Source organism: Penaeus monodon, chromosome 17 (genome assembly GCF_015228065.2).
Source record: "Penaeus monodon isolate SGIC_2016 chromosome 17, NSTDA_Pmon_1, whole genome shotgun sequence".
NCBI classification, from domain to species: domain Eukaryota; kingdom Metazoa; phylum Arthropoda; class Malacostraca; order Decapoda; family Penaeidae; genus Penaeus; species Penaeus monodon.
In genome coordinates this window covers 16,121,932-16,133,743 of record NC_051402.1, presented here as the reverse complement: position 1 = coordinate 16,133,743, position 11,812 = coordinate 16,121,932, and the positions used below count along the sequence as shown (strand labels likewise).

The window sequence follows — 11,812 nt, the reverse complement described above, 5'->3', positions numbered from 1 at the left end:
TCATCTTCAGGCCTGAAGATGGAATCAATGAGTTAATATGTGCAATGTAGTTTTCTCAACAGTATCACACAGCAGTGTTTCATCAATATATATTATATATATATATATATATATATATATATATATATATATATATATAATATAAATATATATATATATATATATATATATATATATATATATATATATATATATATATATATATATATATATATATATATATATATATATATATTACAAGGAGTATCAGAAACCTTTCACTAATTACACTTCAAGAATGAGACAGGGAGATGCAGATATATATTTATTAGTTTTGTAGCCTTCAGAAATTGTCTTAACATAACACATCATTATGACTTTTTTTCTATCAAATACTTATTAAATCAATTTTATTCATGAGTATATAAACAAGGGAAAAACTAGTATTCAGGAGACTGTGCTGAATTAGTAAAAATATTTATAGAAGTATTATTATTGGATTAAGAATCTGGGTTGGCACAGGAAAAAGTTTTCATGTTAAAGGTACTCACATTTGATCAATCTATTTATTCTTTTCAAATCAAAATGTGACTTGTAATGCAGACTGATTACAAGTTATGTACAAATTTCATATTTCACAGTTACAGCAATAGCATACTCTGTACATTGTGTTCTCTTCATCAATATAATAACAGATTTCTATTTAATTACATACAGGGGAGTTGGAGTTAACAGTTGGATCAGTTGTACCATAGTCTGAGGAATAGGAGTTAGAGTCAAGTCACAGGTTTTGTGAAATGGTTCCTGGATGAACCTTTCCCCAGTCTTAGGGAAATGATAGTCAATATATAATTGTAATATTTACAAAAATTTAATTCTACCAAAACTGTAGAACAACTTACTTAATCATCATATTTTATTGGAGTTATAATCTCTATCTACAGCTCATTCTGAATCTATAATTTCAGAGAAGCTGTGAGATGTCAAAATTATTTTTATCTAATTACTGATGGATATTCTAAACATTACTCCAAAGGCAAATCTGATTCAAAAGGAAAATACATAACCATTGCATTATTTGTATAATATACTTATCCATACTTCATTATCTACAAATACAAAGAATACTGTACTCATGCATGCTTATTCAGTTCAAAGAAACTAAATATATCTGAAAATATATGCATACATGTGTGCACATACTTTCCCCCTACTCCATTTATACTTTATTCACAACCCCCATTTGCTATAATGGTATGCAAACAAGTAAATTCACACATAAAAACAGATATATCAACTTAATTATGAAATTAAATACACCAATCAACATTGCACATTTTCAAACAGCACTATACTTCAAATAGCACTAGGGTTTCTGGCAAAACAGTGAATAAGAACATGTCCAAAATATACATACACAGAATGCATATACCCAGTTCTCTCTCTCTCTCTTTCTCTCTCTCTCTCTCTCTCTCTCTCTCTCTCTCTCTCTCTCTCTCTCTCTCTCTCTCTCTCTCTCCCTCTCCCTCTCCCTCTCCCTCTCCCTCTCCCTCTCCCTCTCCCTCTCCTCTCCCTCTCCCTCTCCCTCTCCCTCTCCCTCTCCCTCTCCCTCTCCCTCTCCCTCTCTATCTTTCTGTTCATGTGCATGTGTAAGTGAGTGAGAAAGAGAAAGAGATAGAGAGAGAAAAATTCAGCACAACAATTTAACCACTCCTACCTTCTTATATACCATGCAAATTTGTGTAAACAAGCTGCTCTGATAGGGTTACTACATATGATATGAATATTAAATAATGTTTTATCAAATGAATGTATAAAATGATGAGCCTTAAATGAAACAAATGAAAGGAAAATTGGAGTGCTTGGCACATGAATAGATGTAGTGATGCCTTGAGGGTGGAACACACAAATTTCCTCTAACAAGATCAAGGCAATTCTGACAATGATTCAGAATCATACTTTTCCACTACTCTTGGTTCTTGACAAAGTACTGTTAGCTATTAAATTATAAGAAAAACTTTGTCACAATAAACTGAAAAGTCTCCAATATTTAAAACTATGAATAAGTTTTCATATAGATTACCAAAATTATGTAACAAGGCTTGTAAATTTAAATTACAGGATTTAAAATTAATGTAAGCTTTAGCATTCAAGTACAAAAAAGTAATAATTTTTGAAAAGAGGAAGAAGAAGAAGAAGAAGAAGAAGAAGAAGAAGAAGAAGAAGTTCTGGAAATCAATAGATTAAAATGTTTGCACAAAAAACTTTATGGTCATAAGATGCAAGTCAAAATAATACCATAGCAACAATTAAAAAACGAAAAATAATGCCACTCAGAAGTGTAAAACATGTAAAAATGTAAATGTTTAGCAATTCACATCTGGCAGTGTGCATGGAATGAGACTCATCTTTTTTTTCTTTTCAAAAAGACAATTAAAGTGCTAACCCTTAAATTATTGCTGATAATGCTAAGGGGAGAGAATAGATAATTGGAGCAGTGCACAACATAAGTACTGGAAAAAAAGACAAAAGGATTCCCCCAAAAAGTTGCCAGTGATGTTCTATGCAGGAAACTGGGGATTATACAAGGCCTTTGAATGCTACTACACAATGCAGAAGAGTGTAGGTTTTCCTACTAGTGACCTGAGTCTGGGGAAATAGATATATCAACTAATATATCAGGATCACTGTACCTCAAGACAGACAGAGGAAAGTGAAGTAGTAAATTATAATGTAAAAGTATGAACCAAATGCATGTACAGCTGCAAAAATTCAACTTTGTCAAACAAATTCAATTTAATCCACTGAATGTTAATACATTATCATAAAACTTTCTTCTTCCTCCATTCATTAAACCAATAAAATACAGTTCTCATTCAAAGTGGGAAAGTCTTTTCAAAAGATAACAAATAGCTGAAGTAGTAAGAATAATAACAATATCCACCATTCCACTATGCAACATAAACCTTGGAACTAGTCCTGTAACTCTGGCAGACAGATTTCCAAGTTAATAATACCAAGCAAAGAACAAGGTGAATGCAGATATAAAATAGTACTTCAAGTCTTGGATAAATATTAAAATAAAAATTCAATAGGCATCCTCCTCATGCCACTGAACGGCCTTGTCTGGGATCAAGGTGGTAACAGAAAATGCTTTGAAGTTTTACATCTTTTCAATAGTGGCTTAGTTTCATCAATATGCATAATAAATATCTAGTTTTCAGGAAAGAAAGAAAAGAAAAGAAAAAAAAAAAAAAATAATAATTAAATAAATAAAAAAATAAATAAAAATAAAATAAATAAATGAACATATGAGGTATTTCAGCCCATGCCATTCCCTGACAGTGAGAGCAGCAAATGACTTTGTATCATATTTACATTAACAGGACCAGAAGTTTTGGGCTAAAAAACAGATAATCTTTTAAAAATTACTGGAATACATATGCAGTATACTTTTTGTCATTTTACATAAACAATTTTCACCTAACTAAAAGAATTATAACAATATTAATCTGCTGACAATACTTATAGGATAATACAGTGGTTATTAAGTTGTTGTTTTTATAACAGCAACCTTCCAATCACTTTTTCTCAAATGTGCAATTTATGCCAAAAATTGCATCTCCTGACAAGCCAATTAGATGACAGACTTTGCATAGACAAGTTAGCCCCAACTAATATAAAAAAGGAGAAGGAGAGAGAGAGAGAGAGAGAGAGAGAGAGAGAGAGAGAGAGAGAGAGAGAGAGAGAGAGAGAGAGAGAGAGAGAGAGAGAGAAATAAATAAATAAATAAAATATAATAACAGAGAAATAAAAGAAACATGGGCAAAGCAATATAAGTAACAGGTGGATGAATTGCGATACATAAAATAAGAGGAGGGTTAGAGGGAGGGGAATAGGTAGAGGAAGAATAATAGGCACAGCAGCAGTAGAATGAAAAATGTCAACTTGTAAAAATAAATTGTACCAAAAATGAGAAAATCCACTCATGGCACTTATTAATCATCTTAAACACAAATAGACTTTCGATACACCAATGATACAGTTTAGGTCAATTTTGCAATAAGAGTTAAAATGTGTAAAGCAAACAAACACACACACACACACACACACACACACACACACACACACACACAGAGCAAGGTAAGGTCTCACAGTAAAATGCTGCTGTATCTTCAATATTTTGCTTTAATATGTGTATAAAATGTTGAGCTAGGACTTTCACATTTTTAGAAGTAAATCTGTAGTAAAAAAATTAAATTAAAATAAATAAATACATACACCTATGAAGAGGAACTTACATTCCTTAATAACAATCACTGACTTACAAAAAATTAATATTTATAATCATATTCAAGTTTCCTGTTATATCCCATACTCATGATCTTGATGTTTCACTTTTGTAACGAAAGAGACTCAACTTTGCAAATCAATTCAATCTTACTTATACTTTTGCTTTAAAGTTTGAAGGAATGGAAAACTTATGAATACCAAACAGGAGGAACTAATATGTTGGATGAACATTTGTTTTTATATGAACAAGAAGTGGGGGAAAAAAGGGGGTTAGACTTCTTCACTTAAATTATCATTCAGAAATGATGTTTACTATTCCAAAATTTGATGGTAATAAAAGAAGTTGTGAAATAATGAAACAATATATCTTAATGCAAAATTTGCTGGTTTATAAAAGGAACAAGTATCTGGAGTATACTACATTAAGTATACCCAAAGCTTAATCAGTTCAAAGCAAGAAGAAACTTGAGTTACTCAAGGTGTTTATACATTTTAAGCATGAGTGTCTACAAACATTCAAATCCACATTAAAATATGCTCAAAATCTCAAATAACTTTGCCACTTCTTCATCAACCTATATTCCAGCCATAATACCTATAAATCCAACATATAGTCTATTTCAAACATGACATTTACAAAGGTTAGAGTATTTTTATGAACAAGTTTTTCCTCAATAAATAAATGCTGTACAAATAAACCATATGACAAAGCTGATTCAAATTTCCTACAACAGCAACACTAAGCCTAAAATGAAAACTATTTACTTGGTAACCCTATGTGATAGACTGCTGACCACTTCCCTACCTTCATTGTATCAAACAGACTTACTGTATCACAAACTTTCCACGATCTTTTAATCAGATTAAATTATTGTTCCTTGTGTTTTCCATATATTAAACATCAACAATTTATACACTATAATCTACAATAAGTACATTCTCATACAAATGTTTTTACATTTGGTAATAAATGTAATGCTCTCACTAAATATTTAATTCTGACTAACAAATGGCTAACTCAGCAGGCCCTATCACATATGACATGAATTTAATATTTCTACAAGGATATGAAATTTGTCAGCTAATCAAGTCATCATATATCAAACAAAAAATATAATGTGGAAAAATATGGAAGCTAAAAATGCTACTTTTAATTCACAATCATAAAACACACACAAATAAAGTCTTCAACATGCACTCAAAAAATGTTTTGTTACATTAAATCTATGACATATTACTATAAAACCAAAAAATGGACAATTGTCCATCCCAATTAAAATTCTTTATTTAAACATAGAAACAGAGAGGTAAGCCTAGTCTCTACTTACTTCATGCTATGAGAAACAGGAAACCTCACAAATGCATAGGGTTACAGAGACAATGATTTTACTTAATATTATATGCATTTGCCCTTTCTGACACAGAAATATGAACAACTAAGGGATAAAATATGTAAAATTTTCCTACTTTCAAACACAATATGGAGATCTTTTAAAAGTACAGCAAAACCTCAATAATGGCTTACTGGTTGCCTCTCTTACACAGGTTGTGTGTGTTTTAATAAAGCCTTCTTTTTTACCATAATTTTTAGCAGAACTTGAGGTGCTTTAGCTCCTGTACAGCTATCAAAAATAATTTAAATTTGGAGGAATGAATAATGATTTGCCATTGCTGTACTATGGGGCATCATTTGGATGAATAATGATCTCTTTTCCTAAGTCTACATCAAATCAAGATTATCAAATTTGTACTGATGATTATAAATAGGCCTACTCTTCTTTTATGGAAACATTTTAAAAGAAGTTCTTCATTAATAAGAACAGCTATATTATTAATAATCTAGGTATATCATTGCACATGATCCTAAGTGAATTTCCACTGCAAAAACAAATATGGCAATATTTGAATAACCAAGAATATCTTAAATACTTATTCCAATAACAAAAAATACAATAGCTTATTCTAATGATAAGGATTACATTTCTAATCATATCTAATATACCTAAATTGAAATAGATTATATATGGAGTGACTGTGAACAAGTCTAAGTTCATGCTAAATATGTCAAATGCTTCAATTTGATGGTATTACACATAGACACTACTTTGTATGAAAAATATTCTCATAGCATGGCAATAATAGTGTGGATTATAAAGTGACAGAATAATAAATAAACAGTAAGCTATGTTTGGCTACAACATATGTCAGAAATGACACATGCCATACATATTTTGTACATTTGTAGTGTTAGAGGACCTTAAGAGTGTAATTATCAGAAGAAAGAACTCTAAAGGTGAAAAGTAACTGCTTTTCAGAAGATGAAACACCTGCTAAATTAACAATAGCATCATGGAATACTCAAAACAGAATAACAAGCCCTTGAAGTGTACATGTGACTTTCCTTTACAAATAAAAATGATCATTTAGAACATGCATTTCTACAATATTTTATGAACTATTGTAAATACTATAAATTACAACTTAGCAAAAATAATATGGAAATAAATTCCATACAGATGTCAAAAGGACACATGAAAATTATTTTAAAGCAAAATTGAAAATCTTTACTATAAGTTTTTTCAATATATATTACGTGAAATGGGGTATGTTACAAATGTCCTCAAGTACAGATGCAGAAGCTAACAAGGTCTTCAAAAGATTATAACTGATATGCACAAAAATAGTTCTGAAAATAAATCTAAATGATAATTAGCAGTTCTCAATAACACAGCTGGGGAAATGTGAATCTTATCCTTCTCTTACTTCCTCAATATAATTGAACTTGAACATAGCATACAATATGTACTTTAAGTATATATCTTATAAGAATAATTTGAATATTTTTTTTCTTTAAATATCCATATGATGATGCAAACATTATCATGACTGACTAAATAGTAAAAACATGTGACAGGGTAACATAAATAAAAATCATGTGCCTGTGTCAACTGGATCATCATTACTGGAATAAAGGCATGATATAATCATAAGACCATATGAAAATATTGGGTAAAAAGGGAATGTGTCCAAAAATATTGGAATAAAAGTTCTGAAAAAATAACCAATATGCTTGCAATTAAATGCCAAACAAATCACTGAATTTAATGCCTTGGAATAATCATGCAATGTGCAACCCAATGACCCTAACATTTCTATTGCACAACTGGCCATCCCAGCTCCACTAGACAGACAAGTTATTATCCAAATCAATATGACTTCCCTCGTGGCATCACTTACGTGTCCTGGACGACCCTCGGCAGCACCCTCTCGCCCTTGGCACTCCCACTTGGCATTCAAATGGAAGTTCACACTTGTTCATCCTAGTTCATCTTGTGCACCATCACTTGACACTCTAACGACTTCACATTTGTTCACCCATATTCGACATCACTTGGAACTCGAGCGAGGATTAACACTTGCTTACACTCGTTCACCCTGACGTAGGCCTCTTCACGTTTAATACTGAGAAATTGCGATTCGCTGCGTCTCCATAACAGGTGCATCTCTCGTTCTTCACGCTCAAATATGGCCTAAAAACAACACCTGCTTTCGCCCAGCCTCTCCCGAGTCTCGGGGAGGGCCGGCTGGAGCGTCTACGAGCGGCTCTCGGGCCCTTTTGGAACGCCCAAACCCTGATCCCTTACCTGGAGAAAACTTCGAGTCCATCTCTGCAAGCGAAGCGGAGGAACCTGGCGACGACGTATCCACAAATCCGGGAAAATTCCGAAAGCTCTCTCTATCTCTTCCTAAGACACTTCGGCCCTCGATCTGTGTAAGAATGCACTCCTCTCGTCCTCCCTTCACGTCATCCCTCAAGCGTTTTTCATTGCGGATATCGCGTTTAAGGTTGTCACTCGCTGCGTCATCTTTACCCTCCTCCGCGGCCGCCATAACACTGGAGGGACCCGGATGTCGCTTCCCGAAGGCGCCGACAGATGGCAGCACCGACGTCTCTCGATGCCATACACTCGTCCGTTCAACCTAAGAGCTTTTTTATTGGCATTAATCTCTCCTTCTGGGATCAAATAACTCAATGAGGATGCTCAATGTCCAGCTGGGATGAAACTTTAATATTTTTGATAACTCGATGCGCTGCGATCGATAACAAATAAACAAGTCGCTCCCACCCCCTCTGAGAAGCATCACAGGGAGCATGAAGTTCGTTGGCTGCGTGCGTCATCTTGTTGCACCGCCTAATACACGCGTCTGTGAACGCTGACGGATTACTCGGATGTTATTTCACCCTACTTTTGATTGTATCCAGCTATTTTCGGTTTCTCTCGCGTTGGGAGTCGACCTCGTATCGAGCTGGAACTTATGGCCGCGAGAGATGTATTACACTTCAGAGTGAGAGGTTTTTAAAAATATTTGCCCCGGATTAAATCGATATATATTTTTGTTTCATATCGCAGCACTGACTCCGAGACAAATAAACAGCATTTGCCCTTGGGTCGTATTGAAGGGAGCGTACGTATCGGTCAAAGGTTAAAGGGTTACGGTTATGCAATTAATGTCCCCTTCCCGGAACCAAAATAGCAAAACGGAAGAATTACGGTGTCATTATTTCGTTATGCTTGGCGGCATTCACCACATGCGGCAACATAATGGCTGAGTCACATCACCGCCCTCGCATGTCACACCACGCACATTCTTCGACTTGTAAAGCAAATAATCGATTGTCTTGTGACCTGTTACGCAACTTTTCCGTATGTCACTATCTCTTAACGTATACAGAGGGCGGACGGCGTACAGGCATACGGCTTACATTCGAAATATACACTATACGCTGATCCGTACATTACACACACACACACACACACACACACACACACACACACACACACACACACACACACACACACACACACACACACACACACACACACACACACACACACACACACTACACGCGCGCACAGCAGAGAAGCTGCACTCACTTATCTGTAACCGACAATTGATATCATGAGGAAAATCTAGACAGAGAACAAACAATGGTGTACGCACGCACGAACACATCAAGGAAAGAGCGTTGCAAGGATCCACGGAGCCAATCCCTTGAATGCACACGTGACATCCAGCACGTCCAAACGCCGGTGCAGCAGCAGCGGCTGGCGACATAGGAAAATTAACTGGGAGTATGTCAGTGTTAATATGTAATCATTAGATGCAGAGCTATTAGAAGTGGCGTATCTGAAGCATAGTTGTAAATCGTCTGTATTCACATTTCCACGCATGCACTGTTCGGGGCGGCATTTATTTATATCACGCTCGTTTTCCCGCGCTATTACATGTCATCAACATTCTTTCGCCATCGGCGCATCCTCTTCGCTCCTCTTCTGTGCCATAGTCCTTTCTAAGCGACTTTCAATATTAAGTAACAACAATCTCTCACAAGCAGACCTCATGACCCAGCATTAAAGTGAAGGGGAAATAAGCGGCGGCCACCCACACCCTCCCACATCGAGCGCGTGGGAGGGAGGGGCGATCCACGCACGAGCATGTTTTGGCGGCAGCTTTCCCGGCTTATCGGCTCGCTCGATATTGCGATAAGCATGAAGGAACGGGTGGGAGGTCGAGATCATGATCACCGTTGCCAGGCTAGTAACGGACGTAGATCTGTATAGATAATGTTGAAACTCATAAATAAGAAACTTCCTATTTGAGCCATGGAGGAAAATTTGTTGGGCAGTTGCATAGCATGGCTATGTCCAAGGCTAACGGTGTGTATTTATTGCACTTTGAATGTAATAATTGCATTTATAAACGTCATTGATGAACTGTCATAATGAATATTATGATATAATAGTTATTAATATATATTGCTGTCCTTACTGCATAGGAAATAACCTTTGTAATGATAATCTGCAACTGACCACATATAACACGTATGATTGTTCATTCATACTACCTGACACTTATTCTCGGGTGTTATGTAAAGGTCCGACTTTTTTCTGTACAGATGATTAAATATACCTGATTGTAGCTGCTGTAGATGATCCAGACACTCCGAACAGTTGTGAGAGGCAACTTGGCCCGGCACCGGACATGCATACACACGTAACTGCTGTTCACCACAGTGGAAGGATATACTGTACAGTAAACCATGGAATTATGGATGAATATTACACAAGTGAAACACGAGTGTGCAGAACGCCGCTGGAAGAAGTTTGTATAATATTCTAACGCGAGAAGGATTTAAAAGTGTAATATGTAGAATAAACTTTAGAAAGAAATTTGTTCGATGCATCTTTGAAAGATGGATGTACAAGCTAAAATGAAACAAAAAGCGTAGTTTCGCCACGTGTTTTCAGATGTACTGCACCACGTGTTCTGTCCACCTTTCCTCCCGACCTCCCCCCCCCACTTCTGGACCGTTTTCTCACTAATTCTTCAGGTCAACAGTAATAAAGGAATATATATATATATATATATATATATATATATATATATATATATATATATATATATATTCGGGACGCAATAACACTGCATTATCGAAACTAACATATAATCTCTTTGATTAAGTTCTATTCTCAGCTTGTGTATTGGGTATGTGTGAATATGACACGCGTGTTGTTGGTACCGTGTGAGGCTCTTAACACAAATGCAGGTAAAAAAAACAAACTTGCTAGTTACTTATCGAGTGATTAGCTTTATAGGAAATGCGATACACCCTGAAAGAGCAATACGTGATTAAACAAATCTCGGAATTATTTCTTGAAATAAAGTGGGCAGAGACGAATGTGTGTGAGGGGTGGCGGTACGTGTGTGTGCGTGCTTGTGCTTGTATGTCTTTTTAGGTGACTGTGCATTAAACGTCGATTTTCAGAGAAACACTTGTTAACCGACGCATGAGAATGAAAATTGAAGCGTTTCATAAAACAGTGTATTTAACCGAAGAATTAATAAGTAACTAAAATATTTCCTTAAAAACTGACCTGCATTTCATAGTGTAACAAATTAAAGAAATCGAATCACCAACTGAACGAATTAACAGTAACAAGAGCGAAAGCCGTTTACCTTGAATGAAGCTGGCACGAATGCTTCCTTGGGCAGGCAGTATACATCCACAACGACCGGGGGTTTGAGACGGAGGGGGGCGGGGTATGTTGACCCTACCTGCGTTTTAGCGGGACTCTGGTAGGCCTATACATTAATGACAATGTAATAACTTGTTTACTCAGGTTAGTATCTTATATTGTTATTTACTCAAGGTTTTGGGAATATTTGCCTGATCGTTTTAAAATGATGAATTTCCTAAACATGACCTTGATTAGTGCTTTGGTTTGCACCGCTGAGTAAACAGGGCAATAAAGGGCTTCACAGAACCGCAGTAGTTATGTTGATCTGAAATGCCATAGACCTAAGATCCAGAGGTTACACGTACGTCCTCACAACACCGTCCACGGAATAACATCGAGAAAGTCCTACAAAAGGATGCGCCACTTGACTTCATTTTCTCTCATAGTAGAAAATACTCCCGTTAGGTTAGGGCGAGCCCGGGCGAGGGAGCGCGGCCAAGGCGGGAGTGCATGCTATA

General features: G+C 35.6%; 1 protein-coding gene across 1 annotated transcript in view; it reads right to left on the bottom strand.

The window, feature by feature from the left end:
- LOC119583557 (SKI/DACH domain-containing protein 1-like) overlaps positions 1-8,444 on the bottom strand; it is a 17,340-nt gene extending 8,896 nt beyond the window's left edge. The window contains exon 1 of the mRNA XM_037932104.1: positions 7,917-8,444. Coding sequence (XP_037788032.1) covers positions 7,917-8,163 — 247 coding nt within the window. The 5' untranslated portion in view covers positions 8,164-8,444. The remainder of the gene's footprint in view (positions 1-7,916) is intronic.
- Positions 8,445-11,812: the final 3,368 nt, after the last annotated feature.